Consider the following 20,425-nt stretch of genomic DNA (forward strand, 5'->3'; position numbering starts at 1 on the left):
TATGTTCGGAAAAATTACACTTTGCACCATAAAGTATTGGATTTTCTAATAAGGGATGCTTGATTTTACGGGTGGAAATTTACGACACGAAGTTAGCAGGTTAGAATCAGTTATTTCTGACACATAATACGAATATAAAACAACACGATAACACAAGAAACTAAATATGTCAAGTTAGGGTTGAGAGAATTCTGACACAAGAAGACACGACACGAGAATTTATGGAAGGACACGATAACACGACACGAACACGAACATGACACGAAGTTAGCGGGTTAGGGTCGGCTATTTTTGACACACAACAAGAATATAACATGACACGAAAACACAAAAAGCTAAACAGGTTAGGTTAGAGTTGAGAGTATTCTGACACGAACTGAGATGGCACGACACGAACACAACATGATGCCCACCCCTACTTGATTTTTCTAACACCCCCAAATCAAAATTCCGAATACCGTACTGGTTATTACTCCCTGCATCTCTAAATAACTGCCCAGTTGTACTTTTTCATTTTATTTTTAAATTAATTATACCTTTCAATTTATATAGTTTTTTGTAATTTTCAAAATTTTGTCTAACAAAACCAATTAAGATCTATAGTGCATATAAAAAATACAGTACATACTTTTGAAGACATAAATGATATTTTAAAATGTCTAGAATAATAATATAAACATTTATTAAAGGACGGAGGGAGTATACCATTTTAGTACTATTTGATACTATGCATACCTGGAAAGTTTTCGGATACCGTTTTGGATTATTTGTGATACATTTTCATGGTCTTGCTAATATTTATGGGGGCTGCTATTCGCAGCCCCGTATTTTCTCCCGTAGCCCGTTACTCCACGTAGCCCATTTCCAATATTTTAAAAAAGAAAATTTTCTCCATGTAACCCATTAAATGTACATGATCTTCCTATTATACCCTTCCCTCTAAAAAATTACACTTAAACTCCCCCACCCATCCAAATAGAAACCCTAATCCCAGCCAAATACCCAGCCCACCCATTACGTCTCCTCCCACGCCACTCCATTTCCGTCTCCCCTCACCTCCACCTTCATAGCCACCACTGCAATACCGCCACTCCTGCCGCCGCACCACCGCTGCACCACCGGCTCAGGTTCTTCTCTCTCTCTGATCTTCTCTCTCTCTGTTCTTCTGTTCTAATCTCCCTCTCTCTCTCTCTCTCTCTCTCTCTCTCTCTCTCTTTGTCTCTCTGTCTCTCTGTGTGTGTGTGTGTAGAGAATTTGGTAATTAGATCCCGTATTTTTGTAAATATTTTGGTAATTAGATCCCGTATTTTTGTAAATATTTTGGTAATTAGATCCCGTATTTTTGTAAATATTTTGGTAATTAGATCCCGTATTTGTTTAGAAATGTTGGTAACTAGATTCCGAAATTGGTAGCAAAAAACGGTGAATGTGCCCGATTAGTAAGCTGTGAGATGCTACGGACTCCACATCCTCCACGGCTCCACCTAATTGGACTCCACATTCCCTGGTTCTAATCGATTAACCCTAACTTAGAGCAAAGAATATGAAATAGCTCATAACCATACAACTTAGACTAGCGCATAACCAACTAGGATTTAACTTATCAGAGAGTCGGATACCAGTTACAACTTATAAGTTATACAACATATCGCATGGCTGGATCATCTGTGAAAAAAAAGCAACACAATACAACAATTAGGCATTCGATACAAAGCAGAGAAAACTAAATTGTAAGTGTAAGTTTGTGAGAGCAAAAAGCACAAACAATTCTTAAAAGATCGGTTCACAGCACAATGCCCATCTCATCCCGTCACTGACTATTGCAACAACTATGGTTGCCGGTAAAAAGGAAAATGAATTGAAACACGGAGATGGAAGTTGCTTACCCAATAGTCTACGGTGCTAATTTAACTAGTCTAACGATCACAGGAACTGGGTATGTTATAGTGGACTTATTACGCACCATTAGCACTTTTAATAGAATTCGGTGCTCCGTGGCCATTTATATGCACAAACTTCCCCTTCAGTGCTTACGTATTGGATATAAAAAAATCCAAGAGAACTTAAATACACCAGAGAAAGATATCAACCTCACCAATCAAGTATAAACGTTTTGCAATAACTGATGACAAGATCCTCTCCACAAACTCCATCTTAATCCTCAAGTACCTGAATTCAACAAACAAGGGTATACAATAAGGAACTCCACTTATCCCAAAATATATAGGAGTTCTATTATTGTTAGTATATTAACAGTTAAATAGTAATGGGGATTCAACCTTGAGGGCTCTATGTGGATAGGGTAGTGAATGTGCAACCTGTGAATAAATAGATTTCTCAGTTCACCCATAGAAGAGCCAAAAAAGGAAATCAAACAGAGCCAAATTTACCTATTGTTTAACGAGTTTCTGCACACATCTATTTTGTGTCCTCGACTTCATTGTGATGATTGAGCCATGGCTGCCTCCTTTCGCAGAAATCTTTAACCTATTTAAATTTCAAACATCCAAATGGAATAGATCCACCACCAAATTTGACCTAATTATGCAATAGAGTGGAACCTTGATTGATACATGCAACAAGGTGAAAAGATCATAGGTTTTCACAATCACCTTAGACGCGTACCCAATGAGAAGGGATTCAATTGAATGAGTAAGGGCTAGACTCTGAAGATGCTCTTCAATTAACTCATAGTCTAATTATAAGCCAAAAAATGCGCTAAGGTTCCTTGCTGTTTTTCAGTAAGCATTTTCTAGGATCTTAGCTTTAGATTGTCACCATCTTCAGCTATTACAAGAGTTACCACTAGTTCATATGCAAGGCCCTTTTCCCAAACAAGAAAGTTATAGTTAAATAAACAAGAAAGTTAATAGTGATTCCCAAATGGAAAAAATAATCAAGAGCTTTGCATACTTCAACAAAAAAAAAAAAGGATTGGAAATTAGTCTTTTTGAAAGATATATTTAGGTTTTAAACAACTTTGCCAATAGCTTGTGTCCCTCGACAAAATATTAGTAAGGGTATTGATATTAGTCTTTTTGAAAGACGTACTCATATAGGGTACTGAGATTAGTTTTTCCGAAAGACGTACTCATATTTGAAACAGCATTCTCATACTCAACAAAATAGTATGATGAATTATTACCAGACGAAATCAAAAGCTAAGGTATGGCCTTCATCATAAGTTGTCTTGGTAATTTGCTATTCTTCCTGTCCCTTCTCTGTTTTGGAATATATTTTGCAGAACACTTGGTACAAAACTTGTCAGACTCGATTTGTCAACCAAACAATGAACATATAAGAGGGAGAGCAATGAACACTTTGTTGCAGTGAGCCAAATGAGTTTGAAAATGTTATTGAGTTTGCTTTGGACATTGGTTGTCTCTATTTGCATCATTTGTATGAATTGGAGGAAGTCTGAGTATGTTTTTACAACAACGGTTGAAAAGCTATAGAGTACTATTATGGAGTTTTCATTTTGTCCTGCCATAAGCCATAGCATACTGATAGTGCATAGTCTTATAGGCATTCTTACTTGTTGTTGTCTTTTCAGACTTGTAAATTTGTATTATTGTTATGATATGCAGGTTATTATGCGTCCACCACGTGGAGTTCGAGGCCGAGGTCGGGCCCGGGGTGTCCTTCAGGACGAGTCTGAGGCTCCTGAGGTAAACAGCTTTCAATAGTTGATTTTTTGAATAAAGTTTAATAGCTCAAGTCTTTCTCATAGACAAATTCTGCCATCTTCCTTCGTAGTGTCTCATGTTTAACAAGTTGATCTTTTTATCACATAGGTGGTATTCGACCTGAGAACACGAGACTTGACATACCTGCCCGAGTTTATACTCAATAAAAAAACCACTCGACTTAGGTCGGATCTGTCCCACATATAGTGTAAGGGCATGTACGAACAGTGTGAAACATTTTGTACAAAAAACTGTTTTAGTTTGTGTACAAAAAGCTAAAAAAACCACTCCGCTTAAACTCGGATCTTTTTATCATGAATGTTTGATACTACTTGATGTGTACCATTCCTTGTTATGACTCATCGATAAGAGGGTATCGTTCCCTCTTTAAAGACTACGCATTTTTGTCCAGTATCCAGTAATACAATTTGACTGAATGTGAATTAACTAGCTAGCTTTAAGTTCTGCCATGCTGAAGTGGCGTAGAAATTGATGATGGCATACTGTTTGCAAGATTGATGATGATAACTTCAACCATTTGAGCCACGTTGAAGTATGTTTGCTGTTTGTTTATAAAGGATACGGGCATGATCAACCAAATTGATAAATAAGAACTGTATTCAAAATATTTTGTTGAAAGCATCGGAGTCAAAGTGGCTATGTTTAGGTGGACAAAAATAATGAAACTTTGTTACTAGTAGTTTTTTGTGGAAGATTTTTTTCTGGTAATGGAGTTCAAGGATGTGAATAGGAAAAGTTTATGTCTCAGGCATTAACTGTTTGTAGGCAACATTGTATTGCCTTTTGGTAAATTGGAGACCAGAAGCAGAAGCTTCACGTATGATAAAATGTTCTGACTTCTGAAACAAAATTATTTTTTGGTAACCAATCACCGAAATTGTTTATTATTTTCAGTAATCAGTAACTGACATGTTATGCTTATTTCGGCAACCAGACGTTAAAACTTCATGTGGAAATGGAATAACTTGTAATTGTATTATTTAGGTTATACGTTCACTGCCTCAAGTTCGAACTCGTGGAGGCCGAGATCGGGGCCGTGGCCGGGGCGAGGCCGAAGTGCATCGTCAGGAAGAGGAACATGCTTTCGTCGAGGACATACCTTTGGATGAGGTTAAAATTTTCCAATTTCACACCAGCTTTGTAGTAGTTTGTATTTTATCTTTGTTTGTTTTATGAAACGTTCGGTACCAAAAAATTGAAATATGTATGAACTGCCTCTTTTAAGACTAACTTGTAATTGTATTATTTTCATATACGTGTAGGTTATGCGTTCACTGCCTCGAATTAGAACTCGAGTAGGCCGAGGTCGGGGCCGGGGCCGGGGCAAGGCCAAAGTGCCTCGTCAGGAAGAGCAAGATGTTGTCTTCGAGGACATACCTGAGGATGAGGTGAAAATTTTCCAAAAAGGGTTCCACTACATTTTTATTTTGTTGAACACTAACTCATATTATTTGCAATCTATAGTTTTTTAGTTTTAGGAACACTAATATGTATTGTTTTTGTTTTTTCTTATACGTGTAGGTTATAGCACCGCAGCCACCGGTAGAGGAAGATGTAAACTTTTTTCAATTTCAAAATTGCTTTGAATAGCATTTTGTAATCTTTATTTGTTGTATGAACAATAATATGTATTGTATGTTTTTGCATATACGTGTAGGTTATAGCACCGCAGCCACCGGTAGAGGAAGAGGTAAACTTTTTTCAATTGCATAATTGCTTTCAATAGTATTTTTTAATCTTTATTTGTTTTTTGGGACATTCTAATATGTATTGTATGTTTTTGCATATACGTGTAGGTTATAGCACCGCAGCCACCGGTAGAAGAAGAGGTAAACTTTTTTCAATTGCATAATTACTTTCAATAGTTTTTTTTAATCTTTATTTAATTTATGAACAATAATATGTATTGTATGTTTTTGCATATGCGTGTAGGTTGTAGAACAGCCACCGGAAGAGGTACATTTTTTTCAATTTTATACTCGCTTGCTTTTATTACTTTTTTTTAATAGTTATTTGTTTTATGAACACTAATCTGTATGGTATTATTGGCATGTATGTGTAGGTTATTCGAGGCCGACGTCGACGTCGGGGCCGTGGCCGGGGCCGGGCAGAAGCACAGCAACATGACGATGCGCCTTTGGATGTGGGTGGTCCGGAGGACCTATCCTTGCTAAAGAGTTTTCACACACATGTGGCTAAAGCCATTTTGGAGGGAGAAGAGAGGGGTACATTAAGATTGCATCAACACTCGGGTCTTTTGGGCAATTGGGTAGTTACAGAAGACAGGTTCAAACAAAAGGTATTGAATTCGGGCTTGCTTCCATTGTGTAGCATAAATAAAAACGCGCAATGCAATTCCTTTAGAATTGCTGCATTTGTTGAAAGGTGGCATCCGGAGACGAACACCTTTCACTTTGACTTTGGTGAGATGGGGTTGACATTAGATGACGTAGAACATCTACTAGGGATACCTGTTCGTGGATTGCCTGTGTACACGAGAGGACGAAAGGACGCCAAAAGAACTGTTAATGAATTTGCTTGGTGTGTCGAACGAAGTTGCGACAAATGCAATTACTGTGAATGCAGTTAAACGGTATACAGTTAAGTTGAGTTGGTTGGAGATGAATTTCAAAGACGTAAATGAGACGGACACAGACGAGCGGGTTGTGTGTTGTGCTCGTGCGTACCTGCTATATGTCATTGGGTGCACCCTTTTTTGTGATAAGTCAGGTGGGTTCGTACAGCTTGACCTCCTTCCACTATTGGAGGATTTAGATCACGTTCATACGTACGGATGGGGCTCTAGTTGCTTGGCATATTTGTACAGAAATCTTGGTTATGCGAGTAGGAGGAATGCAAAGCAGATTGGTGAATTTCTTATTTTACTAGAGGTACACTTACTTTTTCTGATTATGAAAAAACCAATAAGTTCATGTTACGGATATATGATTGTAATATGCTTCACATGCGTGTAATGCTATAGGCGTGGATAAACGAGCACTTCCCAACGCTACATGCTGTTGTTGACCCAGAGTACACAAAAGAACTTCCACGGGCACGACGTTGGTGTCTGCATAGCGAGAGTGGCACAAGTGTACAGCATTACCGGCGCGTGTTGGACAACTTACTTGTAGATGAGGTAGAATTCTAACACACTCTGCATTCAACATTTTGTAGAATTACGTTGCCAATTATAAGCTGTCTTACAATATTATACAGTTTGAGAGTAGAAATTAAACTCTTCCACTAAGGACAGAGAACTGTAAGTACAATTATTTTATAAGCTAATCAAATATAGGAGAAGTTCCAACTTAACCTGTGTCAATATTCTCCAAATTCTCGGTAACACATTGAGATGCATGACATGGCTTTTGCTTCAAAATATCTACTATCAAACCATTAGCCTTCTTCATTGTCTTCCTTAACTCATCTTCTGAAGTATCGTAATTCTAGCACAGTGATGCAGGGACATTAATCGAGCAGAATCATTAATCGTGAAATTTCTTAAGCGTATGGGGACATGAATAATCAAGATAGCCTGCTATTGTAACCCTGCCTCAAATGGCTTTTGTTCAAATGAAGAAAACCCAATAGGAGTTCATGCCACTTTTCAATTGACGTGTGCACTACTTTGCCTCCTTGGCCTACTTATAAGCCAAGTTCCACATATATGCCAGACTTTAGTTTTTGAATGAATGATACAGTGTTAGTTGATGGCTTTCGCCGGATCGTTTGATTAACTTGTTAATTTATTGTACTATTACATATCATATGTTTTGTTTGACAAACAGGTGATATTTGACCCGTACAAGGCCCGCAGGCAAAATGTCTCTGAGATTGCTTTCTACACTGGTCCCATTCGTGCCATGTCCTATGTGGAGCCATACCTCCCCGACAGAGTCTTGAGGCAGTTTGGACTATTGCAGCGAATACCCGCAGACCCTATAGCACCTCAGCGTGCATCGCGAGGCCAGCACACCTACAACGTTGTTTACGAATGGACTGAAGGTTTTTGGTCTAGCCCTGACTACCACTTGGTGCCTGAGGATAAGAGAGAGCCTACACCACCTGGGATTCCTTGGGCGTGTACTGATGACTACATTCCGTGGTTGAGGGTGTTCTCGCACCCGAGGGTGGGACATGGTTTGGCACCTGGTGGAGGGCGTGTTAGGCAGGGTCGTGAGGAGCAGGTTCGGGTTGTGTTGGATGTGGTACACAGGGCTTTGGGCGATACCGAACTTGGAGCTGTTGAGTTGCGGCAGGCACTGCAGGACGTAGAAGCTATTTTACGGCCCACATTTGTTACTTAGGAGTTTGCGGGGTGTTTTGGGGCGAGGTTAGATGTTGGGTTTATGGATAAACAGTTCTTATTAGTATTTTGAATTGTGTAAGACATTTGCTACTTGGACATGTTGGGCTTTTTTTTTACGAACATTTGGTCAAGCTTGTTCTGCTTTTTTTGAACTACTATGAAAGTGTCTTTCACAAAAACAAACTTTCAAAATTTCAGGCCCTGTCCACATGGTCCTCCACAGGAAGAGAATCTTTGTAAATATGGAGTCCAGTACCTTGTCCAATCACAACATTTGTTTGAAGTTGCAATTTTCTCCATACACCACATTATCTACTCCCCATCTACTCCCCCAGGCCAATTCAAAATTCTGTATAGAGCCCCCACACTCACATGCTCCTCCTCAGGGAGAGAATCTAAAAAGGCATTTATGTTCTGTAAATCGTACAAATTATTCAGTATCGAAGTGCTGAAATATTTATTATAACAACTTCAGGTTCTAAATGCTGAAACTTTCACAATTTTTGGTATTTGGTAGGACACTACTGAAAAATTTTAATAATTTCGGAAAGCAAATGCTGAAATCAACCTGCAACCGAAATTAATAACACTTTTCAGTAATAAGGAACCGAAATTTTATAATTACTTTAGCAAGCAAATGTTGAAAAAGGGCAGAATCTTTTTCCCCAATAATTTCAGCAACCAAACTTCTGTATAGTGCCCCCACCCACATGCTCCTCCTCAGGGAGAGAATCTTTCGTAAATATACGTGCAGTGCCTTGTCCAATCAGTTGATTTGTTTTGAACTTGCAATTTTCTCCATACAGCCCATTATCTTCATCTCAAAGCCCCAACGTATATGCCTATAAATTGGGAGCTGACAGAGGGAGTTTCAGACTCATACCTCCCTCTATATTTCCAACTATTTCATACAAAATTTAACCTGTGTCCCAAATTTGTAAACCCTATGGCCGGAGTTTCAATTAACATATGTACATCCCATAGCGTACATATATTTTCATCAGTGAAATTATTTCGATGGCTTGTGCATTGTCATGCTTTTTCCAAGCTAGGTAATCAAGCCGTGTCCATCCGAATATGAGGTATTGGGAATATTCAACGTCCTGACCATTCGTTCCCTTGTCCGAATAAGAGGTGTTGGGAACGTCGGTCAGTGTGTGTACATACTACAACGACCACATTTGGTTTTCTTGTTGAGTGGAAGGCACGTCACCTACCCTCCCTCTCGACGTCGTCGGAGTTGTAGTCACGTCGATGCTCCTGTAGCTGTGAAGGTGTGTGGAGCTTCCTTCACTTCCCCTGACGTACCCTGTCCAGGGCTTACAATAATACGCAGTTGTGCCTTGTTGCTGTGTAGGAGGCCTGAGCCACCCCAACCTGCTCCATCGTAAAATAGTATCGTTTGACATTTTCAATGTTATTTTATACTTGTTTTATATAAGTTTTGTATAAGTTGTGGTGCTCAAAGTGTGACAAAACGAGTCTTATAATCTTCTGAAACATTGTAAATGTTGGATAGACACTCAAATGTTGTCTTGTATTTTCTGTAAAGGGGGCGACAATAAAACATTCTCCTTTAGCCCAAAAAAAAATTTCATGGGCCCTTCGACAGTTACTTACCGAAATTAAGATACATTTTCATCATACAATTACCGAAATATAATATTTTGTTCAACAGTTATTTATCGAAAATGTTCGTTCGGCAGTAGTTTACTGAATGTTGAACTTATTTTCGACATGTAGTTACCGAAATATAAACTTTTTTTCAACAGTTGTTTACCGAAATGTTATGTATGATTTTCAACAACTATTTACCAAAATATAGTGCTAAGGGAGAAATTACGGGGCTGCCAATACTCGCCCCCTCTATAGATTGTGGTACTCATATTTGGGCAAAAAAGATTCAGATTCAACTCCATCAATGACACTTGGTGCCTCAGAGAGTCCACCTAACTTTTTGTTCAAAAAAAAAATCATATTTCAGCAGGCACATGATGAAATAGTACCAATGATTCGGTATCCAACTGCTGAAATATTATACAAATTTCGGGTCATAGATGCTGAAAAAATACAAAAATATCGGTATGCAGCTACAACAAGATTACAATAACTTTGGAATGCAGCCTCTGAAATGAACTTGTGCTCAGTCAATTTGTTCACATAAACCCCATAATAAAATTAATGGCACTAAGAGCGAAACCAAACTCCATGAATGTGCTTAGTTAACAGCATTGCAATATAAAGCGTCAACATGATAACCATACGTATAAAACAAAACTAATCTACGTCAATCGACTCAGCGGTTGCTACATCACTTCCTATTATGGCTTTAAATGCTTCCATTTCGGCAGAAAAAAGTGTCTCCCATTCATTGGCCTCCTCCCATCGAAATTTGAACCAATTGTTGGCAATAGGCGGCACGGGGGAACATGCTTTTAGATCAACCTATCAAAGTAAAAAGACTTTAAAAATTGCACATGAAGGCAATTTGTAGTAATGTTGAATTTATGAGAAAGAAAATTATACGGTATGTACCTGTACGAAGTGATCTCCGTTCACGAGTCCAATTCCAAGAACCCTTATTTGGTCTGATGATGGAGGACGAGAATGGAGTGGAAGGAAAGTAAGGCATTGAAGTTGGGATAGGAGGACAACCACCACATTATAAGTTGAAGCTACAACGTGACCCATGTCAGGAAAAATCATCCACCTATCTTCGGGTGCAGTTCCGTCTTGAAAGAACGACAATCTATAATGCAACTTGTTAGCACCTCCGATACCAGTAATCTTTTCGTACAGGTCATAATGGTTATTCACCTCCAAGAGCAAATCATTTCGGCATGTCTTCCAATTGTGCTCGAATTGGTGCATAAAATAAACTACTGCTCGGTACCCACAATTTCCATCACTTGTCACATCCGTTATAGATTTTACGTGCGGCCGAATTGGTTCCGGAAAGTTATTAAGGTACGGTCCTACAAAAAGGGTTCCAAGAAGTTTTGGCTTCTTCCGCCTCGGTAACTCCTTTGCCGCCTTAGGGGTTCTCACAATGGCCTTTCCCTTGGGGCTATTATCATCCACCGCATTGATGCTTTTTTTTTTTGTGGTCTTGTCGGGAGTTTCCACATCCGCCATGGCATTCGCCTTGGGCCTTTTTTTCACAACTGCCTTAGCCTTGGGGGTTTTTTCCTTGACCGACTTAGGAGTTTCCAAGGATGCCTCAACATACTCAAACTCAGACGGGTTCCTACGCATTGACTTATTGACCGAACCGGACTTTCGACCGCGGGTCTGGACCTTCTATTGGGGTGAAGACAGGGATATGATTGATGGATTCAAAATGAGTTTTAAAGTCTTCATCCAATGCATATGGGTCATAGGGTTTTGGCCAACCATTTTGGCCATAAAGATATTCCAATCGGCATTCATTAGTTTCAAAATTGCCCCATCATCTTTATGTTTCTCAAACGAAAGCATCTTCCAATGATCATTAATCAACGACAACGGTATGGGTTCACCCCGATTCTTGAATGGAGCAATCTCGTGAGCACAAGGTAAACCATGGATTCGGCGAATAGGACAGCCACAGTCAACCTTGTCCTCCACGACCATGTCATCAATTTTCTTAATCTCCGGCAACATCAAACCCATGGCAGTCTGTGAAGTAGCTCCCCTTAAATAGTCAAAGATAGGAATTCTAAACTGGTGCTGCCAACAATTCAAACTTTTCTCAAAGCTACCCTTTATATCCGTGATTTGTAATTTAACCAAGTCGTGCATTTTAGCCCAGGCCGCCGAGAAGTTGGCTTGGCAATTCGCAATGTGGGATTTCAGCTTCGCATGTTCAGACTCAACCCTGTGGAAATGGTAAAGGAAAGTTTTAGGCATCGAAATATCAATATCTAATTGTGAAAAGATATGGACACAGTGAAACATGCATATGGTGCTAGCCATTTACCTATTGCTTGTCAGGTTGCCAAAGTGCATTACATTGTTCGTCCAAGCTGATACAAATTTCTGCCTATACGGTCCCAACCAATTTGTCTCAACGTACAGAAGCGCATCTGGATATAGCACAAACTCCCGCTTCATTGTACAAAGTGTTTGCTCGTATAAAGATATAGTCGGTGAGTACACCAGTGAATCCCAAGCATGCTTAAACAGAGCCCAAGTCGTCTCATCAAACATCTTTCTACATTTGGCATATACATTTTGCCCAATATGCCATCGACAAAGAAGATGGCTGGCCATTGGAAACACTCTTGTAATGGCATTCACTAGAGCTAACTCCCTGTCTGTCACAATAACACCGGGAAGTGCAGCAGGATCCATTATACTCTTCAATTTCTCCAACACCCACGTATAGTTTTCCTCTTTCTCCCCATCAATGAATGCAAAGGCAGCCGAAAAAGTCCTCTCGGTGGATGTAATGCCAACAATTTGGAGCAAAGGAAACCTGTATCTGTTGGTCTTGTATGTGCAATCCATCAACAAAACCCGAGGGAAAGCACGCAACATGTCACCAGAAGTAGGATGTGACCAAAATAAGTCCTTCACACAGTCATTGTCATCTTTCCGATTAAACTCGATGTACCCATATTCTTGTAACTTAGCCAATAAATATTGCATTTGAGATCTTCCCGTTCGGTCCTTAAACCCATGCTTGTAGCGTGCGTTGTAGATGGTTTTAATTGAACTTACATTGAATTCATCCTTGCCCTTTATTAGACTTAGGATCTCTCGCGGTGTAGACAATGACGAAACACACATATCCACCAACATATTCGACTGCTCCAAAGATAACCTCGCGGGATAAGCGTGCCCCTCAAGCTGTTTCGCAGGAGGATGATTGTGATTGCCGTTGTAGACAGTGACAGTCCAACCTTCCAACCCCTTAACACATCTCAGTTGAAACGGGCATTCGCATTTCTTAGTTCTTGTGACGCGTGCTATCTTCTTTGCCTTCGCTTCTTTGCCATTGCCATTCTCCTTCACATTACCTCCTTTGTCCTTTGCCTTGTTGATAAACGGTCTAAACTTTCCACCCCGTTCACATGCAAACTGCATCCTTGGCCTTCGGTTCTTTGTCATTCTCTCTGCCGACTTTATGATAATTACAAACCCATTTTCCTTACCGGTAGATGTTATCCAATCTCTCAACATATCTTCAGATGCAAAAACCTACAAACATGATTCAACAAAAACATTTAATAACAGTAAACAAAGAAAATCCAAAGAACCATTGAATCATCCAACTATTTTGAAAACACTAACATTCTCCGTTGTAAACTCTCGTGTCAAATCATATAGGGCCATTGGACCTATGTGGCTGCCGTGCGCACTCACATTCTCCGTCGTACACTCCGGTGCTATGGTCACTGGACCTATATGGCTGCCGTGCGTTGAAGCGTCACCCTGAAGAAAGTATAAAAAATTCAAAAGTCCATTAAAACAAGTTTTATACCTCTCTAGATCTGTTTTGGTAAGTGAATGTCAAAAATACATAGAATTCGCATAAGTATCACTTTCGGTAACCACATGTCAAAAATATATACAAAATTCGGTAACCAACTGCCGAACGTTCGGCATGCCAAAATTACATAACATTTCAGTAAGTACCTATTGAAAATAACATTACATTTCGGTAACTACACGTCGAAAATATGTTCAACTTCGGTAACCAACTGCCGAACTATGCATAGAAAAATTATTATACACAACATTTCGGTAAGTAGCTGTTGAAAATAAGATTACATTTCGGTAACTACACGTCGAAAATATGTTCCAACTTCGGTAACCAACTGCCGAACTATGCATAGAAAAATTATTATACACAACATTTCGGTAAGTAGCTGTTGAAAATAAGTTTACATTTCGGTAACTACACGTCGAAAATATATTCCAACTTCGGTAACCAACTGCCGAACTATGTATAGGAAAATTATAACATAACATTTCGGTAAGTAGGTATTGAAAATAGGATTATATTTCGGTTGTTACACGTCGAATATATATTCAAATTTCAGTAATCAACTGCCGAACTATATAGAAAAAAATTATACATAAGATTTCGGTAACTACACGTCGAAAACATGTTCAAAATTCGGTAACCAACTACCGAACTATGTCTACAAAATTATACATAAGTAAATAAGATTATATTTCGGTAACTACACGTCGAAAATATATTCAAACTTCAGTAAACAACTGCCGAACTATCTATATGGGGAAAACCATGCATACATTTCGATAAATTGCTGTTGAAGAAAAGATTATATTTCGGTAAATACATGTCGAAAATATGTTCAAACTACGGTAAAGAACTACTAAACTTAATACTATATAGGAAAATCATACATACATTTCGGTAACTAGCTGTTGAAAAAAAGATTCTATTTCGGTAACTACATGTCAAAAATGCATACAACAAAAAAACAATAAACATATATTTCGGTAATTAGATGCTGAAAATGTATCTCAATTTCGGTAACTAGCTATCGAATATGGTAATATTTTACAGTGGTTAGCTACCGAAATTACTTACTTTATTCTGTTCATTCTGTTCGAACCAGAAACATCGACGAAACCCTTGAAAAACTGGGTTTACAAAATCCAGACGCCACAACAACAAAACAGAGGCATTGTAAACGGAAAAACTTACCTCCTCACGCGGCTTCCAAGATACAGTGTCCATCACAATATCATTCTTCTCCTCTGCCATGATATGGTTGTCAATAAAATTTGATTCAATTTCAAAATCAAATCCTACAAGTGGGTCAAAAAATGGATCAATGGAAGGACTTGAACCTTCCATTGATACAATATATGGTCTTTGCTCCTCCTCCATTGAAAAATTTGAGAGAGAGGAAAAAAGAGAATGATGATTTAGAGAGCCGAGAGAAGAGAAGATGAACTGGTACAAAGCCGAGAATGAAGAACTGGAGGTTGTGTGCGTTTTTTTTATTTTCAAACGTGAATGATGATTTTGGGGGGATTTTGAGGGGAAGGGGGTACTGGATAATTTAGGAATTTTGGTTATAAGGGCATATAGGTCATTTCATGTATAGGTATAAGGGTAAGTAAGTCATTATACATTAGGGGGTCATGTTGTAATTACTTGCAAATTTTTAATGGGCTCCGGAAGAAAATAGAGGGCTGCGAATAGCGGCCCCCATATTTATGGTTGGTAATAAAATTCAGCATTGATATCCGATACGCATTTTTAAATTACACTTACACCCTTAAGTATTGACACTCTTTCAACTATCTCGTTGTATCACTTTACCCTCCTATTTTTATATCCTCTACCCTCCTCAGTCTGCCACCACAATTTCAAAAGAGTACTCGATGATTTTTGGTTAATTGTGAAATCGGTAATGAAGGTAAACAGATGGGAATGATAGGCTCTTAAAAAGTTTCGTCGAAAGAAATAAGAAAGGTAGATTGAGAGAGAAAGAAAGAAAAGGGTTGTGCATGTGGGTAATATTAGTAAAATTAACAAATATGGAGTATGTAACACGACGGAGGAGAGAGAGAGAGAGAGAGAGAGAGAGAGAGAGAGAATTAGTTAGATTTGTGTTTGCTATGTAAATTGAGTTTTAATGGGTAACACTCCATAATTAAAAAACTGGAAAACTTTTGCCCAAACTCCGCACAACACATATGAGCCCCAAAACAAAATATTACGTTGGTTGCTTAATAATCAATTCAACAACCATGTTGATAAAAACTATCTATGAAATCTATTTTATTTTTGTGATCTAAATATATGGAATCTATTGAGAATAAAATTCTTGGGCACAGATTTAGCGAACCACGTCAACGGATAACCAAGCTTGAGTTCTTCAGAGGCAGCAACTTAAACTCAAGCATTTTTCAACATATTTTGATTATTCAATAAAAAAAAATGAGATGATAAATATATTGCGTATTGTATCTTTAAATTTTACTTGCAAAAACAAAAGTAAAAAGTAAAATTTAGAAATAGTCTCTCTAGTTTGCATCATTTGTATGAGACCTATGTGGGCCCCATACAGCGATCTGTGCACAGAATCGTGTGCACATTTGCCATGTGGGTATCATTTCTCTAAACTAGGTGAGCATAGTACGAGGATTATGCCCGATGTGATAGTTTCAGAGAATTTTTCCAAAAGAAGCATGTCTTATAATTTACATTAAGAGTTTGGAAGCGAGAACATGATTTACAACCAAAGTTTTGCAGATAAAAGGTTACAGATTTAGTAATATTGGAAGCAAAGCATGCACACCAAAAGCTTTGCATCCTTTTTAATCTAAAAAGAAGTTGTGATTCCTGATGTAGTCGTTCTTCAGGTGTAGATATTTGGGAAGCAAAACATGCACACCAAAAGCTTTGCCTCCTTGTTAATCTGCTAGGCTTTCAAAAGTTGTTGTGATTCCTGATCTAGTCGTTTTTCTTGTTGATTTCTTCTTCTACGAGTGCCTCATGCATCATGGTGGTTGAAGCCGGGCTGGAGGGTTGTGTTTCATGGGATGCTGAAGCCTTGTTTTTGTCTTTTTTGGCTTTGTTGTTCGGCGTGTTCAAAGCTTGAAGCCCAAGTGTTTCAATATCATCTGGGGCTCCCATATTGAAGATTGCCTCAACAGTCAACACTGAATTTGCATGTACTCATTCCTGCATAGTTGTACATGTATGCCTTCAAGTTGGCAGTCACTTTCTTTGGTGTTGATAATTTATGGAGTAGAGGCAGAGAGGGATAGTCCTGTGTAATATTATGGGTTAATTTGTAACACTAAATAGAGTTGTGAATAATATTGGTTGAATTTGGTTTTGTGCTTACCTCCACTGCATTTTTCATTATTTTTGCTGTCGTAATACCAAAGAAATCTTCTATTTTTTCAGCAAAGATTGCCGCCTCAATCGAACTAGTTGCATTAGTGATTTCAATATCAAATTTGCCCCTGTAATTGATGATAGTCGTGCTTCAATATCAATGAATAATATTAAGTATCGAACAATAATTAAAAACAGAGAAGTGAATACAACCGTTGGCATGGTTAAATGAAGTTGAGATACATATTTCAAATACTAGCAATAGCGAACACCAATAACATTGTTCAAAAGAATGGTTACAAAAAGTTCCAATGTAGCTGCTGTGGAGAAAACATTTTTAAATGAAACAATATGTCCAACAGTACTCTACGAAAAAAACTTGTAATTACCTGGCACGCTTTAAACAACAAAGGAGTGGTAAATAATATGTTTTCAAATCCCACTGAACCATCTCTCCCAAGGGTATGTTTGCATAATCTTCCAGGAACCTATCAAACTTTTTTTAAACGAGAAGACCAGTTCCTCTTCCAATTGCTTCAACAGCAATAGCTCGTTCACCTCTGCTAGTTTCTACGTAAAAGAAAGTCCCATCTCTTAGGAAATGGTAAACTGCTTTTGGAACAGGATACCATGTCACTGCAATCCAAATATAACTTCCTTATATATATTTGGAGACGGAAAGTGGGCACCAAAATATCTAATTAGTATATATAAATGTAACTTCATCTTTGCCTAATTTCATCCTTTATTCTATGTTCTATATTAATTTTTTCAGTATGTACAAACAATAAAAAAAAAACCCAGGGAATTTGCAACTTCTGTCATCCTGTGATTGCTTCGAAGGCAAAATTGCATCGATTCCTTGCTTCTGTGAATGTGTTTTGTCTACGACCCGATGATTCTGCCAATTCTATTCTAGATGAAACTACGGAGGTTACCAGTGTATCCTCTCCTGTTAGACTTGAAGCACTAGTTCTCAGACAAGTAGTTCATAATGGTTCTTCCCACTGTACAAGAGCCTCACCACTTTCCTTGGTTTTCTTTTCTTTTCTTGAACCCTTACTGAACTCATTTCCATATTCCGCAATGGGAATAAAATCGGACCCCAGTTGGTAGATAGAATAGATTATTGTGCTCAAACTGTCAAAATAAGTACGTAAACGCTAAAGAAAATAAGCCACCAAAAGCAAGAATGCAAGTAAAAAATGAAAAGCATGAAAATCTCTCTCCCACAATGCCCCTTCCACTTTCTTTTCCCTTGGAAAAGTTATAAGATCTGGTGAGAAATACAATGTACCAAAAGAGATGAATCTCTTTTCTTGGCTTCTCATCTTTTCTCACCACTTTTCATCTCATTTCGTTATCCAGCTAAGTGAGGATTTTTCTCATCCTTTGTCACGATCCAAAGGGGTTGTTAGTATGAACCCAACTCAGAAATAAAACTCTAGGCACTATGCTATCTTTAATACTTAAGTCTTATGCTCATACCAACGATTAATTTCTTACCAACTGGATACACATCCATGCAAAAGAATCTGGCAACCAAATCAGCACAATTTTTAATATGACATAGTATGAAACTAAAAGGGCCTGACACCTTGAAGTCGCATCAAGAAATGGAACTCAACAAAAGTCCAGAATTGACAAAATTCAGTTCGAGCCAATTTAATTATTTCAAAGTATCAAAGTGAAGTGAGTTGTTCGACAAGTACCTTATGCTCTAGTATGGATACTGTGATCGGTTGGCAACACAACTTCAACAACACCTAACGAAGAACGTGACCATTCATTGCCATATAAAATTAAGCCATTATATACATGGTGAACTCAACAAAATAGTGTAAGATATTGTCAAACATGATGCAAGAAAATACCTGCATTTAAGAATCAACACCATTCTTTTGGGGTAATGAGCATCTTGTCATGGCCAAATTTCAAATTCTAGTTTTAAGGGGTAATGAGCGTTAAGTGATGGAGTCAAGCAAGTGTCTCACAAGAAATTAAAGATGCTTTCGCACAAAATCTCCAAGCACTGTTTGTTTTCTCCACTTTCCATTCGTTTTGACACCACCACCACCACCACTTTCTTTGCATTTTTTTTTTTGTCTTCATGGGAAAAGAAAAGGACGCAAGGGATGCACAATACTCATCCACCCCCAAATAAAGGATGCCCATGACTGAAATTCAACTTCTTCCCGAACCTTATTATATTTAAATCAGGCAAGAAGGGCAAATCAGGTACTACCACTCTTTCATAAATCTTTATTTGAACCCCAAAAGCACATGGAAGAATGTCAATGAAAAGTGTGAAAGACACCAATCAAGCTACCGTTTTGCACAACACTATTAACATCTACAACAGAAAACTCAACTACAATCCATCTCCAGTGGGCTCTTTGCAAACATCATTGGAAAATTTGAGGAAAAAAATTAAACCTTTAATAACAGTATCTTGAAAGAACCAAAATCAGACAGCCTTGTTCATAAGCCACCAGTCTTATACTAACAGAGAACAAGGAATGACAACTAAGTTTTGATCTCCCAACACCACATCAGCAACAGATTCAGAGTCAATATAAGACCAAAATTAATACCAAGGATCCCTAACTTTGATTTCAGACAGCACTACCCATCTTTGTTGCATACAACATCAATATTGGTAGATGTAATCATCTCAATATTAGTAAACATCTTCCAAAACAGATGGTAATGAGAGAGTAGCCGTTCTGATGAGATAGTAAACAGACAGACTAAACAAGACTCCAACTAGGACCAGCACAGCTGAAACAAACTCACAAGCCCTAAATTCCATATGGTTGACGACTGGCCCGAAATTCTGGTTTTCTAAACTAGTGGCCACTCCTGTAACCGAATAGATTTCTTGACTCCTATAGCCACAACCCCCCAAAATGCTAGGGCTCCTTGTGCGTGTATAGGGGTGAGTGTATGTGTACGTGTAGGGGTGTCTCTGTGTGTGTGTTTGAGAGAGAGAGAGAGAGAAATACCTTGCAAAGTTGGGGGAGATCGCAAGAGAGAGGGCTTTTGTCGTTTGCTCAGGGGCCTGTGGAGGTGTAGAGGTTTCCATCGACGGGAGAGGAGCACAGGAGGGAGGCAGGAGGCGTCCGACTTCGATTTCCTCGTTTGCATTAGGGAGCTTTGGAGGTAGATGCGCGAGAGGGACGACCGAGCTGTTTAGAGCATCTCCGGCCTTTCCCCATATTTTTACTCAAATTTGAGTCAAATTTTGGGTAAAAATTCATTTTGGATAGACACATCTCCAACCATCAAACTCAAATTTTACACATCTCCCTCTTTCTTTCCCTCTCTAACTAGCCGTTGGAGAAATGGGTCAAGGCAAAAGTTGTTTCAAATTTGGGCAAAAAAAAAAGTAAAACTCAAAATGGGAAAGAATTTGGGTCAAAGATTGGAGTGAGATTTTTGTGATTTTTACCTCATTTTTAAATTTGAGTCTTAAAATGGGTCAAGGCTGGAGATGCTCTTACGTCCTAAGATATGCCACCCAACAAGAAAATTACACGTGGCACCAAATTGTGTATTATTCAATCAAAACATGTCATAATTAAGCCTGAGATA

The 20,425-nt window shown here is 38.5% G+C and overlaps 3 protein-coding genes across 4 annotated transcripts; 1 reads left to right on the forward strand and 2 right to left on the reverse strand.

The window, feature by feature from the left end:
* Nucleotides 1–6,328: 6,328 nt before the first annotated feature.
* LOC131323934 (protein MAIN-LIKE 1-like) lies at nucleotides 6,329–8,017 on the forward strand. The gene is made up of 3 exons (XM_058355769.1): nucleotides 6,329–6,598; nucleotides 6,691–6,846; nucleotides 7,499–8,017. The coding sequence occupies exons 1-3, from the start codon at nucleotides 6,329–6,331 to the stop codon at nucleotides 8,015–8,017; spliced, it is 945 nt and encodes a 314-aa protein (XP_058211752.1).
* Nucleotides 8,018–8,331: 314 nt separating this feature from the next.
* Nucleotides 8,332–11,274, reverse strand: LOC131323935 (uncharacterized). Its single transcript, XM_058355770.1, has 5 exons — nucleotides 10,555–11,274; nucleotides 10,335–10,464; nucleotides 10,026–10,079; nucleotides 9,328–9,396; nucleotides 8,332–8,414 (listed from the first exon to the last, which is right to left on the reverse strand). Exons 1-5 carry the CDS (start codon nucleotides 11,272–11,274, stop codon nucleotides 8,332–8,334), a joined length of 1,056 nt encoding a protein of 351 aa, XP_058211753.1.
* A 4,832-nt stretch (nucleotides 11,275–16,106) lies between these two features.
* On the reverse strand, nucleotides 16,107–19,314 carry LOC131324300 (uncharacterized). 2 transcript variants are annotated; one of them, XM_058356222.1, is made up of 3 exons: nucleotides 17,221–19,314; nucleotides 16,839–16,959; nucleotides 16,107–16,760 (listed from the first exon to the last, which is right to left on the reverse strand). In XM_058356222.1, the coding sequence occupies exons 1-3, from the start codon at nucleotides 17,280–17,282 to the stop codon at nucleotides 16,638–16,640; spliced, it is 306 nt and encodes a 101-aa protein (XP_058212205.1). In that variant the 5' UTR covers nucleotides 17,283–19,314; the 3' UTR covers nucleotides 16,107–16,637. The 2 variants fall into 2 exon arrangements, 1 of the variants encoding a protein (XP_058212205.1); XR_009199288.1 differs by having other exon boundaries at nucleotides 16,110–16,760; nucleotides 17,045–19,314.
* Nucleotides 19,315–20,425: the final 1,111 nt, after the last annotated feature.

Source organism: Rhododendron vialii, chromosome 4a (genome assembly GCF_030253575.1).
Source record: "Rhododendron vialii isolate Sample 1 chromosome 4a, ASM3025357v1".
In the NCBI taxonomy this organism is placed as follows: Eukaryota; Viridiplantae; Streptophyta; class Magnoliopsida; order Ericales; family Ericaceae; genus Rhododendron; species Rhododendron vialii.

What these genes read in the sequence shown, in the direction of transcription:
- LOC131323934 (XM_058355769.1), top strand. Translation starts at nt 6,329, where the DNA reads ATGAATTTCAAAGACGTAAATGAGACGGACACAGACGAGCGGGTTGTG. An exon ending in AATTTCTTATTTTACTAGAG is followed by an intron (nt 6,599 to 6,690) that starts GTACACTTACTT and finishes GTAATGCTATAG; the next exon opens with GCGTGGATAAACGAGCACTT. An exon ending in ACAACTTACTTGTAGATGAG is followed by an intron (nt 6,847 to 7,498) that starts GTAGAATTCTAA and finishes TTTGACAAACAG; the next exon opens with GTGATATTTGACCCGTACAA.
- LOC131323935 (XM_058355770.1), bottom strand. Translation starts at nt 11,274, where the DNA reads ATGCGTAGGAACCCGTCTGAGTTTGAGTATGTTGAGGCATCCTTGGAA. An exon ending in ACGGAGATCACTTCGTACAG is followed by an intron (nt 10,465 to 10,554) that starts GTACATACCGTA and finishes TTACTTTGATAG; the next exon opens with GTTGATCTAAAAGCATGTTC. An exon ending in ATTTAAAGCCATAATAGGAA is followed by an intron (nt 10,080 to 10,334) that starts GTGATGTAGCAA and finishes GTATTTTTTCAG; the next exon opens with CATCTATGACCCGAAATTTG.
- LOC131324300 (XM_058356222.1), bottom strand. Translation starts at nt 17,282, where the DNA reads ATGGTTCAGTGGGATTTGAAAACATATTATTTACCACTCCTTTGTTGT. An exon ending in TGTTGTTTAAAGCGTGCCAG is followed by an intron (nt 16,960 to 17,220) that starts GTAATTACAAGT and finishes CATCAATTACAG; the next exon opens with GGGCAAATTTGATATTGAAA. An exon ending in TAATGAAAAATGCAGTGGAG is followed by an intron (nt 16,761 to 16,838) that starts GTAAGCACAAAA and finishes AATATTACACAG; the next exon opens with GACTATCCCTCTCTGCCTCT.